Genomic DNA, 20,784 nt, shown 5'->3' on the forward strand with positions numbered 1-20,784 from the left:
GTTTAAATTGAAACAAGAGGACGCCAGTCACCGTCCAAATTTAAATATTGCTTTATATATTTACTTATTGTAAGAGCGGTAAAAGTAGGCGTGTCATTCCCCTGGTGGAAATTCTGGCCCTCACCGCTGCCATTCCGCTCTCTCGGCTGCTTCCATCGCTGACTTCGCGCCCTCGCTGCTACCGGGTAGTTCCTTCGTGATATTCTTCCGTTGCAGGCTTCTTCGCAGCAAAACACTGTGAGTAGCTTGTGGAATACGCTGTTAATCGAACGCAAAACGAGTTCAGCCTTTCGAAATGCGAGAGGATTCGCTGCTTGGAACGTGCCAGCCTCTGGAACGTACTGAAGCTGTGTTGGCGGTGACATTGCTCGACCTTGAGTTAGAAATGCAACGGGTCGGCTTTTTTGACAGTTCATCGGGGCCGGCTTCGCGAATTGAACCAATTCTGCCTTGAAACCAAGTCGCTACGTTTTCGATCCTGCGTGATACCGGAAAAAGTGTCATTTTCTATTCCTCTGTCCCGATCGCCTCACTCGGAGACATCAAGCAGATCGAGCGTCCTAAACAAACAAAACATTTAAAGGGTGGGAACTTGTTGACGCGAGTATTGCTATCCAAAAGTTGTAACCAGCTGCTAACTGGTACTTTTTGTTTTGTTTCCAGTGCAAGGATGCCGATCACCAAGATATTTGCCCGCCAGATTTTCGACAGCAGGGGCAACCCGACCGTGGAAGTTGACTTGACCACAGAAAAAGGTACACGAATTCGTATTTTCTTGTAATTTAAGTCTGACGTGATTGATCCCAAGTATGGTAATACCGAGTTGCATAACAGAAGTAAACATAAAAAGCTTCCCTCAAACTACTTTTTTTTCTTCTTCTGCAGTCCTGCGTTACGAGGAAATTTACTTCGTTTTTAACTAATATAGCAATCTTCGCGGTGTTAACTTGGGATGAACTGCTACAACAAAACATACGGTGGTGACTATTTGTCTCTTACTTGTTGTTAAAACATTTGTATTGATCATAATGTAGCACCTGAGACTGTGATGCGGAAAAATTATGAAACTTTCAAATCGAAGGAAAAGACAACAAAGGAGGACGCATCTAAAAGCTTTTATTTTTCTCGCTCCTTGTGTACACCCGATTGTGCGGAAAAATAAAGAAACTCAAGTCGAAGGAAAAAAAAATACAATAGAGAAGAATGCCTCAAACGCATCTAAAATAATTTATTTTTCTTGCTTCTATGTACACCCAATGCTGACATCGCCATCCTCTTCTCCGATACACTCTGTGTGGACACAACAACTGAATGACCCTTTAATATCATGACCTTGAAAACGGAAAACGATAGACATGTATCAACAATTATCAGCAGCTTGCCTGCACTCTCACTGTTGTTTTCTTTTACATTTGTATTGCGATGCGGAGCGCAAGTTCGTCTGCTTCTTTTGCAGGGGTTCTGGTGACATCAGAATGCAGAGCTCTGATTGGCTCTGATTGAAGGATAGTAGGTAGACCTCACTATCCTTCATCCAGAGCTCAGCGTTCTGATGTCGCCGCAACCCTTGCAAAAGAAGCAGACGAACTTGCGCTCTGTGTTAGTCTATTGCGAAATTAGGCAGTAATGTACTACTGTTATGTACTAGTGTCTGGGTCTTAAAATAAAAAAACAAACCAATAGATTCTTTTAATAATCATTTGATGGTGTAAATTTTTTTGAGACGAAGATTAACTTAAAAAGAAAGCAAAATTAAAAAAAATATGACAGCTGCAAAAGAGAGTTCAAGCTAATTTCAATGTTTTGGGCATAAGAAATAGTTCTTGTTTACCTGCAGTGTAATTCTTTGTGAAGATGTAATAGCATGATGTCTTCAATATTTCAAAGTATGTATATGACTCTATAACTGCCTAGGGCCATGATCTAAAGAAAAGCAAAATTTTCCTATGGACATATGTCTTTCTATACTCCGTCTCAGCCTACGATGGACTAAAGCCCAATGCTACAGGGCCCCGGGTCCAATCACGAGCCTGTTAGAAACCACGTGGTATATTTGCTCGGTCGTATGTATCGGTGCGCCAAGACGCGGGTGACTTTTTCGTCTGCTTACCGAGCCCTCGTCGCGGCTCCATCTGCTTGCTACTACTGAAGGGATTAAATACCATCTGGAAGCGATGGGGCGAAGAGAACCCGGGATCAGAGCCAGTGGCCATTAAGAAATGAAGACGAGTCGAGTAGAGTGTTTGACACAGGAGCGTATGTATGGATCGCGTGCGGAAGGGAGATCCGGGTCAGACAAAAGTTGGATTGAATTGGATTATTATGACTGAGGCGAAACAACTTTATGTCATTGTTGCCTGCACACCGTCCAATTTCTCCGAACAGTTGACATGTTTACGAAATATGGCAAGAATGTTTATGAAACTAAATACCATGTGCCATTTTGTTTTGCCAATATAAAATAGCACGCTATTATAACAGAAAACTACATGCGTTAGATTAATGGTCAGTGTAGTCTGCGTATCGGCATTTCTCTCGCGCACTCTTTCGCAATGCAGATTGCGAAAGAGATCAGCGAAATTGTGCAAAATGGCCAGGTAATTTCAGATGATGCAGAGAAAGCCACGTGTTTAAATAATTACTTTCAGTCCGTTTTTTTGGCTAAATGCAGTTACCAAAGTATTTCATACACTAGCGGTGTTCCCGAAATGCCACCAGTCGAATTTAGTGTAAGTGGCATTGAAACCTTATTGCAGAACATCGATGAAACCAAAGCCAGTGGTCCCGATGGCATCTCACCACGCGTTTTAAAAAGGTGCGCTCAGGCAATCTCGCCCTATCTATACTTAATTTATACCCAGTCGCTGGCTACGAGCGTTCTACCAGATGACTGGAAAGTTGCTCACGTTGTACCTATCCACAAAGGCGGTCCGAAGAAGGATGTCTCTAATTACAGACCTATTTCATTGACGTCTATTTTATGTAAGATTATTGAACACGTTTTTTATTCACAGATAGTGTCTCACTTAAACGCAAACAATTTGATTATCAGTGAGCAACACGGTTTTTGTAAGGGATTGTCTTGTACAACACAGCTTGCGGAATTTTTTCACGAATTAGTATCTGGTATTGATGTGCGCAGACAAACAGATTGTATTTTCTTAGACTTCCGTAAAGCATTTGACACGGTTTCACACTCGCTTCTTCTCCAGAAACTTAAGATATTTAATTTAGATTCAACTGTTATTAGGTGGATTGAAAGCTATTTGTCCCAGCGGCGTCAATGTGTGGTTTTGAACGGCAAGCAGTCTGATTACGTTGATGTTACATCTGGAGTCCCCCAGGGCTCCGTCTTGGGACCCCTTTTGTTTTTAATTTATATTAACGACATTTCTAGCCAAATAACATCCCGTATTCGACTGTTTGCTGACGATTGTGTTTTATATAGAAGCATTACGAGTGAGCATGACGCAGAACAATTACAGAGTGACCTGGTACGTGTTGAAAACTGGTGTTGTAAATGGAAGATGAATTTGAATCCAAAAAAGTGTGTCCATTTAAGTTTTACTAGGAGTAAGAAAAAAATCGATACTCAGTACAGTATAAATAATGACTTCATCAAAACAGAATGTACGTACAAATATCTGGGTGTTATATTATCGAATGACTGTTCATGGAATGCCCAAGTCGATGATGTAGTCTTAAGGGCCGGCAGGGCATTAAACTTCATTCAGCGAAATTTAAAATGTTCCGAAACAAACTTGAAGAAAACGGCATATCTGACATGTGTTAGACCAATTCTAGAATATGCATGTGTTGTATGGGACCCTGCGCAGAAGTATCTAATTGAAGAACTAGAAAAAATTCAAAATAGGGCAGCGAGGTTTGTTCTGGGACGATATGGGCAAAAGGATAGTTGTACTGACATGAAAAGAGAATTAAATTGGGAATTACTCTCAGCCCGACGGAACAAATTAAAACTGAAATTTTTGTTTTCAATATTTAATGGTCGACTGGGCATTAACAAAGACGATTACCTAAAGCAACCGCACTATATTTCAAGCCGGACCGATCACTGTTTTAAAATACGAGAATACCGTGCCAGAACAAACATGTACGCTAATTCTTTTTTTGTCAAGACCATCCAACAATGGAACAAGCTGTCGGAGGAACAAGTGTGCTCTGCAACCGAAGAATTGTTTTTTTCACGTTTGTAACCCCCCTGCAGTAACGCCTTCGGGCAATGCGGGGTAACTTATGAATAAAGAATAAAGAAAAAAATGCAAGCTTTTCTGAGGCAGTGCTCCGCCCGCCAGCCTTCGGGCCCTAGTTCATCGTAGGGTGAGACTGAGTATAAGCATGCATTTCTGAAGATAAAAAGGTTGTTCTGAGGCTCTAAGGTTGACGGGACACTCTGGAAAAAAAAATCGGTGAGATCGCCAACTTTCTTGTTGAGTGTCAGATTTGGATTCCCTAAAAATGACAGAGGCATGAGTTGATGGGAACTTCAATCATACCTCCTTTCCCCTGCTTCTATTGCTTTATGGAACCACAGCTTGCAGAACTGTCTTTACCTTCACAATAATAGCTTTTCTTTTTTTTTTTTATTGATGACCCCCAGCCACGCACTGGTGTCCACCACCAAAGTCTCATCTTTGTAGGAAATTGCAAGATGATCACTCAAGAAACCAATTTATGCGATCTAATACATCGACGGGAGCTTAAAGTAGTTCACCCTGTACTTTGTGGTTCCACTTTGTGACGATCGTACAAAGGTGCCATTGAAGCTATTGGCGAAACGTCTCGTTCACAACCTTTCCGTCCCCATTCCGTTGCAGGGTTGTTCCGTGCCGCCGTTCCGTCCGGTGCCTCCACGGGGATCCACGAGGCTCTCGAACTGAGGGATGGCGACAAGTCCATGTACCACGGCAAGAGCGTCTTCAAGGCGGTGGACAACGTGAACAAAGTGATTGCCCCGCAGCTCATTGCCAAGAACTTCGACGTGCGGGAGCAATTCCAAATCGACGAGTTCATGATCGAGCTGGACGGCACCGAAAACAAAGGTCAGTTTTTTCTGACAGTATCGAAAAACTGCGGGACGTGCCCTTGTTAGTTCCAAGGGCAAAAAGGTAGAAAGGGCGCTGGTAGGGTGGGCTTTGACACTTTGCATTGGAGTGCTTGGAGAAGCAGCTGATGTTGAGGAGCACCTTGGTTAGCTATGCTCGGCATCAACTATTTTGTGCTATGTCGTCGAAGCTAGCGTAACTTCCGCGGTGATCCAACTCTGTCAAAGCCAGTTGCACGAGTGCATGCGAATGAGACTCGAAATGAGGCCACGTGCTCTTGCAGCAGTGCGAGGCTTGAGCATTGTGGAAGCTATGCTAGTCTTGACAGCGTAGCACAGAATCAATATTGCTATTGTTTTAAAACAAATCTTTCTAGATATGTTTCTTTTTGTCTGTGTGTGTGTAAATAAATACACATTGTATTTTGTATAAAATTTTGTATCCCCCTAATTTAATGCCCTAACCAGGCTATATGAGGTATGTTAAATAAAGAAAATAGTCAACGCCGAGTATGGGTCGGCTCAGAAGTCTCAAGGTTGAGATGGCGTTCAGCTGCCTGACCAACAATGTCAATTTTGGAAAACCTGAGACACTGGCACAGAATGAAATACTAGGACAGTGGGGGGAGTATGGATTCTTTCTCTCTTGCTCTCTTATAGTTTATCATAGTTTGAAGCAGAAATTCTGGAACATTTTTTTTTAATTTCGAGGAACCCCTCTGTCTTTTGATCGATAGCCGAAAAATCTCTCACTTTCTCGGCGTTGATTTAATCAGGCAGTGCAGGAGCCTACAGACTCCCTAAAGATAATGCACACACCAGACTGCTAAGGAGAAGGGGATGATGAGGAGAACCACCTTGGTTAGCTAGGTGAGCTCAGAAGTCTGAGGTGGCTGTCTGATATATCCTTTTAGTTCTCGGTTTCTTCAAAAGTAGTGCGTGTGCGCTTATTGTGACCTAGGCGCATGCTCAGTATTTGACGGTAAATATCCTAAACATTTTAGTGGGGCAATAAGTTCTGCAAAAATCTATTAAGCAGTCCATATGTTCGCCACTGTAATGAAACCCTTTACGTTTGCCGTTTGTGCCTATCAAGGCCTGTCCAAACAGGATACTACAAAACTCACGACTCTGGCAAATCGTGCCGCGCTCCGCTTCCGGCCGTCGGGGGGAAATTTCCCTCAGTCAAAGCTCCCGGGGGGAAACTTCCCCCCGTCAAATCTCCCCCTCGCTTCCTCCACGGCGGCCTTGCTCTGCTCATCACGTGCGTCCGGAGAGCCACTCACACGCTTTGTTGGCTGTCGGTCAATCGCTCAAGGCCTCCGCTCAGAATACGGAACCGCATCGGACGCCATCATGACGAAAGTGAATCTCGACAAAGAAAGCAGATCCAAGGCAGGCAAAACGCACCCTTCGATGCAGGAATGTCTCAAATCCACCCGAAGCCGGACCTCCTTGGCCTTCGAGCCGAGGCGAGGGCGGTACGCGAGGGCGTTGGCGAGGTGAGACAGACGCACATGGCGTGTGACGTCAATCTGACGAGGAGAGCAGTCGTGATCGTAAAAATTTTCACGACTCCTGCAAACATTTTCACGACTCCGACAAATCGTAAAAATAGAAGCGTCTGCTTCAATTTTCACGATTTGTCGGAGTCGTGCGTTTTGTAGTGTCCTGTTTGGACACCCCTTAAAACGTTATGCCACGTGTTCTGAAATTTTGCTCGTCTGGCAGTTTCGCCGTAAATTCAAGCTCGTTTCACAGCATGTGGATCCTACCTTTCATGTAGCGACATATTTCTTGGATACCCCAGGTTAAAAAACCTTTCGTGCAAATGTTTCGTCGACCGACGGCATAAAAACCGCGTGACGCCACGTTCTGCAGGTAACCTGGGAGCCAACGCCATCCTGGGGGTGTCCCTGGCGGTGTGCCGGGCAGGCGCAGCCCAGAAGGGAGTCCCGGTGTACCGGCACATTGCCGACCTGGCCGGCAACTCGAAGGTGATCCTGCCCGTGCCAGCGTTCAATGTGATCAACGGCGGCAGCCATGCGGGCAACAAGCTGGCCATGCAGGAGTTTATGATCCTGCCCACGGGGGCCAGCAGCTTCTCGGAGGCTATGCGCATGGGCAGCGAGGTCTACCATCACCTCAAGAACGTCATCAAAAAGAAGTGAGTGCCGCTTCACCACCCGTGTCTCTCGCCACCCGTCTCTCTTGTCCCACGAAACAAATACGCCACTCTGATGGTTCACACCTCGAAGGAACGAGGGGCATATGCGACGCTCGGCATGCGGGTTCTCAAACTGGGTTCCAAGGAACTCTCGAGTTCCCAGGAGTATCTTTAGGGGCTCCCCAAACTTTTGAGTAAACAGTGTATTAGGAGATAGGGCTTTCCATCAGTGCTTCGCTACTTAGCAATTACTCCACAGTATGTGTGTTATTGTTGACAAGGTGTGTCAGCTTCTGCACTGTTTTGTCGCATCAATGTCGAGACCGGGAAGAGTTCCATGCTTATCAATTCGGAGAGATGGATCACCTCTGGTATTTGACATGAAATCTATACTCCCTTTACCGTCAAGCAAATAGGACGGTAGCAGCTATGTGCTTACTGGTCAAACCAGCATTGTGCCTTTGATTGCCTGAGTCCGCTCCTGTGCGTATTCAAGCATGATTGCATGGCGCATAACCGAGAGTTGACTGAACCAGCAAGCATGTAGCTTGCACTGCCCTGTTGGCTTAGCAATGAACAAAGTATGCGTGACAATTTTGTTACAATAAACGTTTGTCTCATTGCATAATTATGTTGATTGCTATCTACTCACTAACTGGGGCTCAAAGGGCGAGAAGCTTGCCTCTGAAAATTATTTTATTGTAAAATCTGGTGAGACACCCACTCAGTTTTCAGTGCAAATACCTCTATGAAAGGGGGGGGGGGGGAGGGGGGGTTAAATTTTATATGCAATAAAAAGAAGCATTTCATTCGTACAAATATGATGCTGTTTAATTTTTTTTTCATTTCGTCCAGCGTAATTGTTTTTTTTTTAATCTTGGGACACAATGTTACTGAAAGGTGGGGTTAGGGGCATAGTTAAAGCTTTATGTTAATTTTCTAGAATCAAATTATGCTACTGTTGCTTACCAGCTTGCCAATAAACTCGGGATTGTCTGTTCTATCACCGAATTCATCACGGGACAACACTGGGAAGTAAAAAGAGCAGGTTTGTGCATTTGTTTTGCCAGTCAAGCACCTCCAAAGATGACACTTTGCTGTGCCTCCAACAGGTACTCGTGTAAGCAGCTATTTTTGCTGCCCTCTATTCGCGACTCCAGGAAACTATGGCGGATGAAAGGAGGTTGTTTTCATTGTTCAGCATGCGGACCCCCATGAATTTCTTGCACTGCGGCGACTGTACTCTGCACAACACCACCACAATGCCACCTCACATGTATTCCAGCATTTTACTTCTAAAGGCGTCAACTTTTACTGTTTGTGTTAGTTCCCAAAATACTCTTTTCACCACAATAACAATTTTAATGACAATTAAGAAAAACAAAAAAACAGGTGATTGCTTTTTCGCACTAGTAGTGTCGAGCACTACACACCATAGTGCAAACTTAGGTTAGTATTGGTGGTGTAGCAAGGGGAGGGGAGGGGGGGAGCGCTGGGGGGCCCTGGGCCCCGGTTAACAAGTGTCCCAGTAACATAGGGGGGGGGGAAGGGGGAGGGGGGGGGCACCTGGCACCCCCCCCTCCTGCTTTACTAATTGCTTATGATCTCTGGGAGTAAATGGGGGGGGGGTCTGCAAAAGACTTAAGGGCACCGGATGGCCTAGCTACGCCACTGGTTAGTTCATTCTTGTTAATAAATTAAAGATGTATGAAAGACAGCACTCGTCAAAGCAATGACAGTGCCTTCTGCATCGTCGGTCGTGTTGCACTCTCCTAAGTCCTTACTGGAGGGGGCACTTTCCAAGAACGGGGAAGCGGGGGCCCTGATAGGGGCCTTTCTGAGACCGGGTGCAACAGCCGCAAAGGGACCACAGACGGGGAACAATAATAGCTGGCAGTTCAAGGTTCCAGATGCACCATCGCAGGAAGCAAGCAGTACCTTGACATTTTTTTCTTCCTCCACCCCACCGCGCAGAGAAGGGAGGTCTAACACCTATTTTTAGCGCACGCGACAGAAAGTGCTCTTGATTGTCGCTTGCTTTTCTGAATGAGACTTTGCTCTTGTGCACGCAGCCTATGCCGAAAGTTTTCTCTGAATGCGTACCGAAATCGTGGGTCATCATGAACTCCTCTCTTAAACATTTTGTAGCAGTGGGCTTTGCAGTGATTTGGATGTTCTTTTTAAGACAATTTTCTATAACGAAAGACTTTGGAACTTTTATAACCTGCAGTAAAGGTACAGGGAAGGAAGAATCTGAGATGATGCTCTCCCCTGCGAAGGGGACAGCTCCATTCGGTCATTCTTTTTCTGATTGGAAACTGTTAGCCTTGAAATGTGTCTCCACTCCATGTGGCCACTGGGCATGTGCACCTACATGGAGTAGGCATCAGCTTGTGGTTGCCCTTTTTGCTTCTGCCAAGGTGACTTTAAAGGAGTATCAAAACGGAATTCCAGCACTCATTTTCTAGCTTAAATGAGTTGCATGTTGCACCATAACCTCAAAAACACCAGCCTTTCACTGAAAGGCACGAGAAAACTTAATTTAAAGCTTATTAAACAATCTTTCAATGTGCACCTGGTGGATGCCTGTGAAGCTTAATTGAGAAGTAATCTAGCAAAGTTGGGAATCTTGCTACGTAGTCATGACGTAGCAGGAACCGTTACGTAGCCACACGAAACATCGGAGCAGCGTCGCTCTTTGGAAGTATGTTCAACTGTTGTAAGTTACCTCGAGCTGAATGCGATTGCAAAGCCTTTTTTGCCCATGCGCTTTGCCCCTTTGCGAAGCAAGCCAACGAGATGCCATGATGAACTCATTGAGGAATGTCGCAGAGTCGTTCTTGTGACTTTGCTGTACAGTTCGAAGCCATTCTGCGCTTTGTAACATTAAGATGCCGCCGCGCTTCTGCATGGGTGAGAACTCTGGTAACGACTTGGTCAACAGCGATATGCCGATCAAAGTTTCCAAACGACGAGAAACTTTGTGCCCTGTGGATCCAGCTCGCACGTCCATCGTTTGCGACATGGGTTCCGACTCCTGCTGCTCGCTTTCCGAAATGAATACAGAGAGGGCAGTGTCAGGTGTCCTCATCCTCACTTGTGTCGTTCAGGTTTATGTTCCCAAAGAAATCGTCCTGAAGCACCATTGGAGTGGGCCACACGAGCACGACGTGTACAACTGACGTGATCTTACATGTGAAACGCTCGTCACCCCACAGGTACTTCGAACGGCTCGGTTGTAACGCGTTGACGCTGTGGACGCCACCTCAACGCTGGTAACGCCACCAGCGGCGAAGCTCATAACCCCACCAGCCTTGCTACGTCACTAATGCAAAAAATTTTCTTTTTTTTGCGTTGGATATTTTACGACGCATTGCGCTCTTTGTTTGTTTCTCTTCGAGCACTTGCTTGAGTGCACCGTTTGGAACGAAAAATATAGCCAGTCCTTCAGAATACAAGCTTGCAATTATCTTTTACGGTTAATATTCGTCATGCTTGACTCGTTTCCAAACAAAATTTGTATATTTCAATTTCGTTTCTGTACTCCTTCATATAGCCCCTGGCAGTCAAAAGTTCAAATTTTGTTTACTAGCAGATTCATGTTTCCAAAGAAAAGAGGGAAATAGGAGGAAAATAGGACAACAAAAAGTTGTTGGAAACAACTCACTATTAATAGTGTGAGAGTCAGTTGAAGTTTGACACTCCACTGCTTGATAACTTTGAGGTTAGACCAGTGGTTCTTAATTGCTGATGTTTCAGGAGCCCCTTCTGGATCTCCAGAAGTGGTGGAATTCCCCATCTACCCTTTATTTTATGATTGCAATGATAAAGGGAAAAGGGAAGGAAACCAACTTTGCAGCCCTGAAATAAAGAATAATCATCCCATTCACTCGGTGCTCATGGTTTTGTCTATTTAGCTTTGTGGGATAGCCAGCATCAATACAAAAAAGCTTTAGTACCTGGCTTAACTGTTGTTTCAGGGATGCCAAAAGGTTTGCTGACCCGTTTGAGAACCACTGGGCTAGACAATGTCGCCCTTGCGAACGCTAGGATGCCTTATTGCCTGTCCCTTGTCGGTTATGTTTGCAGCATTTGGGAGGCCTGCAAATCTTCCCTCTCTAGCTAAGGTGGGGGAGGGTCATCTATTATTATGCTCTCTCTGTATAAATATTGGGTTGTTTTCTGTGCCCTTTGTGTTGAACTTTTTTTTACTTCTTAGTTTGTAAAGAAGGTCGTCTTGCCCTATAAAGATTTGGAATGGTCCCTCTTGACCTTGGTGTGAGACAAAGGACAACAAATATAAGGAGGAAACTGCCTTATGAAACCTCAGTGTTGTAATTGACTTTCTCCTTGGCTGCCAGGGCCAAATAGGCCCTTTTTTTTTTTCTTGTAGGATAGGGGCGGGGCACATAGACAGATTGTGTTTGCATATTTGACTTCTCCTAGACTGTCTATATGCTCCATTTTACAAACATCTGCATGGGTGCAGGCTCATGGCTTTGGAAAGTGCTTATTATGCAAAGGCTTTAGCACAAACAAAGCATTCTGCTCAGCTAGTCTCGCACACATGTGCCTTTGCCTGCCCAATAGAGTACATAGATTCTGCTCCTGCTCTATTTCAAAAGCCACATGCTCGGGCCCAGGCCTTGTCAGCACAACAGATATTTATGAGATGGAGTGTAAAGACCAAACAATATTTTGTGTTATGCCTTTGAGGTCTGAATAACCTGGCATCGTTTCTCTATTTTCTCCTTACTCCGTCGTTAAGGAGGTATATGCTGCACTTGGGGGACACAGTGTTTTTACGCGCATATGCTCGTCAGGTTTGGCCTGGATGCCACGGCAGTGGGTGACGAGGGCGGCTTTGCGCCCAACATTCTGGAGAACAAGGAGGCCCTGGAGCTGATCATGTCGGCCATCAGCGCCGCTGGCTACACGGGCAAGATCGACATTGGCATGGACGTGGCTGCCTCTGAGTTCTACAAGGAAGGTGGGTGCAGGCTGCCTCGTTTTGGCTACTTTCTTTGCTCGAGGATGCAACCAGACAGGCTTGATGAGGGAGGTGCTCTTTTCAAACGACTAAAGCCCGGTTCACACATTTGCATTCGGTTGCAACCGAGTGCGGTTCAACCGCTTTTAAGCCTCTTGCGACTGCCACAACTGACTGCACAGCATCGCAATCGGTCTTAAGTAGTTACGAGTGGCTTAAAAATCTATTGTAGCACACTCAATTGCACCTAAACACAAGTGTGAGAACCAGTCTTGATGACAAACAGCAAGAGCGGCGCAGCTCAGAGTTCTGGACCTATCTTCCTCACTCTCAAATGCAAAGCTTAGCTACATGTGACCTGTGAGCTACCTCTTTTGTATGGTGGTATTGACAGATGGAAGAATACTGAAAATGCCAGGAAACAAGGACTAGAAGGAATACAAGCAGTTCACTCTGTATAGTTCTTGTTCCCTGACACTTTCAGTATTCTTGTAATGTATAAACTAGCCAATCTCTTCATCTTAAATGATAATGAGGTGATCAGTGACATTGTGTTGCCCACTGCAAAATGCTGTATGAGGGGGAGGGGGAGGGGGAAGAGGAGGTCCCAGCAAAATCAAAGATTTTGAGGGGGGGGGGGGGGGGGGCAGCCCCATGGGGCCCCCCCCCCCCCCCCCCCCCCCCCCTGGCTACACGCCTGCCCTGAGTAAAGCTAATGCTCTGAGCAAGCTCCTTTATTATTCCTGGTTTTACTTTTGTTGTTACGTCAGCCCCTTCTTAGTCTAGAGGCTGGTTCACACATTTGTGTTTGAGTGTGACGTAGCACGTTAGAACCGCTTTCAGTGAGAGAATGGGGGCCAGTTCCATTTGTTTCTATGTATCATTCTTTCACCCTGGGCTCGAAATAATTCGAAAATATTTTAAGCCACAAATTCTCAAGACTGTGTGTAGGTTTGACTTGTCAAATGCTGCAGAAAACTTGAGTCTCATTATGCGCACATAGGAAGGGTTCGAGTTCCGTGTAATAGATTATGCGATTGTGTGCGCTCGTTGTAGGTGCTTACGAGCAAAACGCAAATGTGTGCACCGGCCTTAGGAGTTCAAGTAAGTGAACATATAGCGCAAACGTGTCTCCCTTTCACTTTGAGGTATTGGCTCACTGCTGCAGAGCTTGGCTCTTCTCTGGGCAGCATAAATGCCGGCCAGGAATTTTTAGCGTGCGTCGTGCGGTCCCAGCGTTTTGGAGCCTGTGTCTGAAAGGGGTTGTGGGTGGCATTTCCTCTCCCGACCGGGTGCACAGGGAAGTACGACCTGGACTTCAAGAACCCCAATTCGAATCCCGGAGACTTCCTGGAGAGGTCGTCCCTGCAGCGGCTCTACGAAGGGTTCATCCAGGACTACCCAGTGGTCTCCATCGAGGACCCCTTTGACCAGGATGACTGGGATGCCTGGTCCAGCATGACGTCTTCCAACCCCATTCAGATCGTCGGGTGAGTGGTGCAGCTGCCAGCACACAAGTCCCTTGCGCACCCTTGATTTGAGTCTGACGGAATGTATTGCAAACCTTTATGACTGCTTAAAATGAGAGAGATCATTCTAGCACCATCTATATGGCAGCCCTAGAACACTTTCGATTTGCATAGATTTCCTAGCTGCAAATGCTAAGTGGAAGCGCAAAATAGCATCTCCTCAAGGGCAAAAGCTGGTAGACACCTACGAAGGAGCGAACCGGCTATTAATCAATAATGATGTTGCACGAATATTCAAAATTTTAAACAGTAGTTTCGAGTAATACACTATTCGATATTCACTTCAAAATGAACCGCAATATTCATATTTTTCCAAGTGTTGGTTACGGCAGCTTATCCCTTATCCCCTTTGAGCGTGCTTCTTACCGAGCACGTGTACACCGCAGAGAAGCAGCACCTGCAAAAGCGAGCTCCGCGGGTGGGTGTTGGTTCTCTGCAGTGCACGGGTGTGTGTTAAGAGGCGCACTCAGTGGGGTAACCCGCCACAATCAGCACTTGGAAAAGTATGAATATTTCAATTGCTTGCTTGCGAGAAAAGCACACTTTCAAAGCAGGATGGTGTATTTAAAAAGTGACAGAAATTTTGTAAATATTAATATCTACGTCGCAGTAAAAGTTTTCAATATTAAACTGTGACTGTTATGCAAGAGTATACCGTGTTTGCACGATCCTAACGCGCAGGCAGGTTTAACTTCCAGATATTCATAAACCAAGTATCTGCCGATTCTACCACGCAGGTAAAATAATGGAAGATTGAACCCATACATATTGTAGAATGCCGTGCATCTGCCCACTCCACACCAAACACCCATTTCCAAATTTGTAAGATCTGAGAAAATATGCACAGTACATTTAAATGTAAAATTTATGACCAGACAAGGGCCCATCCCCCATTTTTTTGTGATTATCTCCTAAGTTTGAGTGGGCGCTTGCCCGGTATTCTACGGTAACTCGTAGAACAGATTTTAGGAAATGCACGCCAACACAAAAATAAATACCGTGCACTAGTCGTTATTGTCAGAGTTCGAAGATGGTTCTTCGCTGTGCACAAAGGTAATCCTTGCTTTTTGAGCTTGTATGAGTGCACGACTTTCACCCCTGGAAGGGTCGTCTTCCAAACAACACTTTGCAAGCTCGTCAGGTCACTGGGATTGCGAGGCCATGCAGTGCTGCTCCGTTATCTTTTCCCGCCAGCGTGGCGGCCTTTCGTTTAAATAAAGCCTCCTAGTGGAATTTCTTTTGTTTTTCATTCTTGAAACAGCAGATGCGTAGATGCGAGACTATGCGCATCATACAGATACCAAAATGGCGAATGTAAACAAACGGTCACGATGGCGATGGGGCTAGCCACCTTATACCGAGCATTGGAGTTCCGGTTTTTGGTTTCTATTGTAACACGCATGTAGTTTTGGCCACCAATTTTACCAAAAAAAAGTGCGCGTAGAATCGTGCAAAGGACGACACTACCCAAAAAAATGAATTTTTGAACCACTCGTCTGATTTGAAGGAGATTTATAGGGCTTGTTTCTGTTGATGTTGGGAACATTTGTGCCAAATTTTGTTTACCTGGGTGAAGTGCAAAAAGAATTGCAAATGTTCAAAGATGAAAGTGGGCGGGTCTGTATAGGAAAACTATCGTTTTGAAATTACTCATAAATTTGTCGTTTTCATGTGTTATATTGCTGTAGGACAGTTGAGAGCAGATAGATATGGAGCTATATTTCTATATTATGCCATCTTCCATGACCAAAAAGCCACATAAACACAAATATTGTTTTCCAGATTTTCACCCTTTGTCTAAAATGTTAGTTTTTGAGCATGAAAAATGACAAAAATAAAAAAATACAAGCTCATAGCTATCTTTTCCTAAAAAGTTCACCCCAGAAAAGTTATGTAATAATAAAGTAATAACGTAATAACAGCGCACAAGCTCCAACAAAGTCCCCAGGAGCATAGGTGGGGCTTTCATCTTCAACCCAATGCTGTTGAGCTGCAATAGCTTCAAGCTTTCGCCTTTTTGTGGGTGCTTTCGAGCTGTCAAGAGCCTTCGCACGTGCCTTTGATACGCATCCTCTTGCTGTCTTCTCAACATGCTTGCATCTGTGCGTGCCTAGCTTGTCGAGGACCCTTGTGCCTGTGTTGTACTCCACAACAGCCAGGGCTCCACCCGTCTCAACAGTCTTCAAGGACGAAAACTCTGTCTTGGGGCTGCTCTTCCATACCAAGGCGTCGAATGACTCGTTAGAGTTCTGGGTCTGCATCCTCGAGCAGCGTGCCAGGATGTCTGCCTTGGCCAACCTGTTGTAGGGAGGCACAATTTCTTTAGCAATGTCCCTGCTTAACAGAGGACGGTGGGGCTTTACAATGGATGGTTTTCCAGCGCTGAGCAGAGCCTGATGCCTGTTGTAGGGGCACCAGGACTCTTCACCTTGTGGGCAGGCAAAATGGCAGAGCTTTTGATCCATCGAGTATGAGTGTAGAAGGCTTGCAAACACTGAACGCTGCATCTTTCGGACGTCTGGAGCACTTTCCTTCAGAGCTGCTGCATAGTATGTTGTTAGTTTTTTCGCAGCTGCTACTGTAAGCTTCCCCCTCCCTCCCAAGCCCTTCTTGGCCTTCTTTAGCTTGTCGATACCTGCAAAAACACGCTTCGCTACATGGTTAATGCAGTCTTCCTTGGTGATCTGCTTGTCATAAAGGTCAAGCTTGGCAACATGCAAGGACGCGTTGCTGTCTCCGTCACACAGTACTGTTGTGTTCTGCATGTTGTGGAGCTCTTCTAAGCGGCCGAAGATGGCACCAGCGGCCTCCAATTCCATTGCGTTGGATGAGCCATGAAAATTTTTTTGGCACACCTCTCGGTGGGTCTCCATCCACTCTTCCTGCTTTTATTCAGCTGGTTTGGGATCCAGGCTGCAGCCATGGCAGTAATTGCTCTGAACAGCGAAGTCGAGCGCAAGACCAGACTCAAGATTAATTGCTGCGCCCAGACCGAAGTGTGGCCTCGCTTGTGCCATGCGCCATCGAAGCTGACTGCTACGTCCACCAACTCGTTGCTGTCACCTGCTTCCTTATCTTTTCTAACCGCTTGAGCGGCTTCACGCATCACGTCATGCGCGGCGTCCATCGCACCACGGTGCGCCTTGCGGGAAATTCCCTGGAACGTCTTCATGCTGCATGGGTTGTGGAGCGTTCGTTCTGCCGAAGAAATTTGACAACTTGGTGAAGTTAATCCCGCAACTGCGGTTAACTACAGCAAGGCATACAAGCAGTTCGGGTTGGCGGCTCAACCTCATGATCGTGGGTGCACAACTTTTGCGACGTCGCCGCACCCATCGCACACTGCAACAAACTGAAGATCTGCACCAGATCTAGTCTCTTTCAGTTCAAGGGACGGTTCGCGGCTCAAACGAAACGGTAACCACCGAGCCATTCTGCGTCGTCACTGGCGTCGTTCGTGGCGGTTTTCGATGTGTCGTCGCACTGCTGTATTAACGCTACCTTCCGCTCAAAAGCAGTTAGTGGGGTCGCAACATCGCTGACTGAAGCACTTGAGATTTCCGAAGTCAAAGCTCCAGCGGCGCTGTCGGCAGTCTAAGACACGGAGGTCGTCAGTCGCGGTGGGCCAATGCTGCGTTGGCCTCTTGGCTTCGAGAACCGATTTCGGTTTCCAAACGAAAACTTTGTATTGGGCGTTTTGCAACAAAATAAATGCTGATTCAAGGTGTCAAAAAGATAGCACGCAGATCCATCGTCATGGAGAGTCAAACGAGGTCTAGCGTAAAATCGAAAGGCCTCACGGCGCGAGACGCGCGAAAAGGTGTCACATGTTGCATTCCCACCAACCACAGCCTGAGTTTCGGTTTTCTGGGCAATCAAGGCTGCTAGATTTTTTTTTCATTTGTATTATCACCTTCTGACCACTTGTGGTCGAAGTTTCGATAGCAGCATGCATGCATGTTGGAAAGAGAAAGAAACGCAGCTTCCAACGAGGGTAAATGCTCCGCGGTAGGCCTATTCCTCTCGCCGCGCAAACGCTTCGAAAATGGCATTTGTGAAAAGTTTGTTGGAGTCTGAGGTGCCACCGGTGTGCCAATGATCGCGAATTTCTGCGTTTTTATGGCACATATGTGAAAGATATTTTGCAAATATATTCTTTATTAGTTTGAAAACACAAAACTGAAATAATCTGGAAAGCTGTTTTTTGGCCAAAAATCACGGTTTCTTGCACCGTGTCCCCTGGCAGAGATGCCCTATAACAAAAAGAATATTTGCATAGAGTAAGATTTGTAAATCGACTCAATTAGGTTTAGCAGGGCATCTCTATAGGCTTAATTTTATGTCATATTCATTCTTTACTTGCCATCCCTAGGCATTGCACTTTCTGAGGTCGCAATCCATAAATATTGTTAGATTAAAATTGGCTTACAAATGGACAAGTAAAAGCTTGGGAACAACCTTCACGAGTTTAGCTGGGTTTTCGTTTAGCTGGGTTTTCGTTTAAGAGTGGTGCAACAGTAGTACTGAAAGGCTTGAAGAAGCTATTCAATATACTATTCTACAATATTCGGCCAAAACCCCTATTCGCTTTGAATTCACTTCAAAATCAAATTTCACTATTGGCCCGTGGCAAATCAATAATCATACAGTCAACACAAGGTATTTGAAGGGGAGATGAGCGGTGCACTAGCACTTCCCCTTCCTGCTCTGATGCGTAGGAATGGGGAATGCATAGTAAGGTAGGACTTGCATAGTATTGATATAATTATCCAGTCGGCGCAGAGGCATTTTATGCAAGTTCTTTCACTGTATAGAGTAGAAGGTCAAAGTCAAACCTTTTTCTTATTTATCGTTGGAGTGTTTTAATGTTTGCGCAGTTGTACGAAGGAAGAAAAAAAGGCTTGCTTGAGCTTGAGGGTCTTTCGGCAGGGACGACCTGACTGTGACCAACCCTAAGAGGATCCAGATGGCTGTGGAGAGGGGAGCCTGCAACTGCCTGCTGCTCAAGGTCAACCAGATCGGCACCGTCACAGAGTCCATCCGGGCGTACGTACCACCTGATGCTCTACCTTCTGTATCGACACAAATTTGCTGCATTGCTAGCTGGGCCTGCCCAAAGCTAAGTTATTTTCTTCGGCATTAGACAGTAGTAATCAACGGATGAATTTATAAAGGGCCTCTTTGAATTGCGAGGACATTTTTACCCTTTCTGCAATGGCTTAGTCTCTTTTCAGGCAGCTGAATACATGGGCCAAATAAATGTGTTGAGCACTGGGCCATGACTGATGGTTAGCCTTACTGTGCAGTGCAGCCAGCTGTTTGCTGCAAGAGCACTTCTGACAGGGATAGTTCCTTGAAGTAACGGTGGTGCAAAGGAACGGAAGAAAACAATATGAAGAGAAAAGGGCAACCTTATATTCTGCTTTTGTAATAACATATAATTGCCACCCTTGTGCACTTTCCAAACATTCCAGTCAATTAACCAGATTCCTTACGAACTCATTCTCTTCGTATTTCTCAAGATACAATAGGGCCCAGCAGGACTTAGCTTTAGATTAGCTTTCTTGGGTTACTTTTTTTTAATAAAGCATTGCAGAGGCGTGTGAATGTTCTATACTTACCGTTGCCCACATTTTAAAGCCGGTTATTTAAACTTGACTTCGCTTGTTTAGGATGTGGCCCGGCCAAGAGCGCTTTCTGAACGAGGTTGTTCTTCGGTTTTGCAGGCACCTGCTGGCCAAGAAGAACGGCTGGGGCACGATGGTGTCGCACCGCAGCGGAGAGACGGAGGATCACACCATCGCTGACATCGTCGTGGGCCTGAGCACAGGACAGATCAAGACCGGAGCGCCCTGCCGCTCGGAGCGACTCTGCAAGTACAACCAGCTGCTCCGCATTGAGGAGCAGCTCGGAGCCAATGCGATCTACGCCGGCAAGAACTTCCGTAACCCCCAGTAGACGACTACCTGCGGCCAGCCCCTACCATCTATCCTTCCGTGTTGGACATCCCCCTTAATGCTAGTCTTCGGAAGCGCTAATAAAAATTTAAGCTGGAGCCTCACCAGCATGTATCCTGTGGATCGCTCTCCCAGCTCGTGATCATGCTTAGTGTCCGGGTTGGTAGATCGTTGTTCGGAGTCCCGAGTGGCTTGTGCCGGCTGCCTCAAAGGTTCAGGTCACATGCAAGATTTTGTCTTGCCCGATAAGTTCTCCAGAAACAACTACTCCCGCCCTTCCTCCCTCTGATATGTTGTCATAGTACCTTGGTTAGAAGTCCAAAAATGTTTTTACTCTGTTGGACCGTGTGAATAAATATGGATTGCAGAGACGGTGCTCTACTCGTGTCATTGTTTGTTGCTGTTGCTTGTTTGTCGAATGTTGGTGCAAATCTAAACGGAGCTGGGAAACTTCTGCACTGCATTCAAATTTCACTCCACTGATGTTGCCACAATCATCAAACAAGAAAGGCTAGTGGTAATATACCTTCTGGGAGGGTTTCATTTTAAATTGAACACTAGCGTAAGGGTGACTATTTTGATTTGCGTCGCATGCGCATACGTATCCTCATGTCTCCAAGGAACAAAACTACTCTTAAGTTTGTTATATTTTTTTCTCCAGAAAGTTTGGTAGGTGGAGCATGGTGAAATGCTAGATTTGGACTGATTGCTTCTTTGTTGATGTTTTTACCCATTTTTGTTGGTTGTTAGAAACACGTAAGAGACAACACTCGCTCTCGTTTTTGTTAAGCTGAATTGGCACATTTTGTGCCTGAAACAAACAAATGCCAAACATGGTACGTTTGACGTTGTGGTGACCTTTGTATCTTACGATTCATCACAAATGTTAGCTAGTAAATGAATGGCGACTACATGTTTTGGTGGCGCCTAAAGCCCCTTGATAAAGGCGTTTTTTTACAAGTATTGCCAACCATTGTTGTGGAAACGCGCGAGACACGTGCCACGAGCGGGCGCTCCGCCACCATTCGCTTCCAAGGGCCGCTCATTTCAGCGCTGCACCGCCATTTGCTTCCAAG

The 20,784-nt window shown here is 45.7% G+C and overlaps 1 protein-coding gene across 1 annotated transcript; it reads left to right on the plus strand.

The window, feature by feature from the left end:
* Positions 1-91: 91 nt before the first annotated feature.
* On the plus strand, positions 92-20,089 carry LOC8029952 (enolase). The gene is made up of 8 exons (XM_029979980.4): positions 92-237; positions 664-755; positions 4,839-5,063; positions 6,947-7,232; positions 12,056-12,222; positions 13,523-13,712; positions 18,681-18,797; positions 19,478-20,089. The coding sequence occupies exons 2-8, from the start codon at positions 671-673 to the stop codon at positions 19,707-19,709; spliced, it is 1,302 nt and encodes a 433-aa protein (XP_029835840.2). The 5' UTR covers positions 92-237; positions 664-670; the 3' UTR covers positions 19,710-20,089.
* Positions 20,090-20,784: the final 695 nt, after the last annotated feature.

This window comes from Ixodes scapularis, unplaced genomic scaffold (genome assembly GCF_016920785.2).
Source record: "Ixodes scapularis isolate PalLabHiFi unplaced genomic scaffold, ASM1692078v2 PGA_scaffold1__304_contigs__length_218370807, whole genome shotgun sequence".
Lineage (NCBI taxonomy): Eukaryota > Metazoa > Arthropoda > Arachnida > Ixodida > Ixodidae > Ixodes > Ixodes scapularis.

Excerpts from the sequence above, each read along its gene's own strand:
- LOC8029952 (XM_029979980.4), top strand. The coding sequence starts at position 671 with ATGCCGATCACCAAGATATTTGCCCGCCAGATTTTCGACAGCAGGGGC. Across the intron at positions 5,064-6,946 it reads GGACGGCACCGAAAACAAAG|GTAACCTGGGAGCCAACGCC; the intron begins GTCAGTTTTTTC and ends CACGTTCTGCAG. Across the intron at positions 18,798-19,477 it reads GTCACAGAGTCCATCCGGGC|GCACCTGCTGGCCAAGAAGA; the intron begins GTACGTACCACC and ends TCGGTTTTGCAG.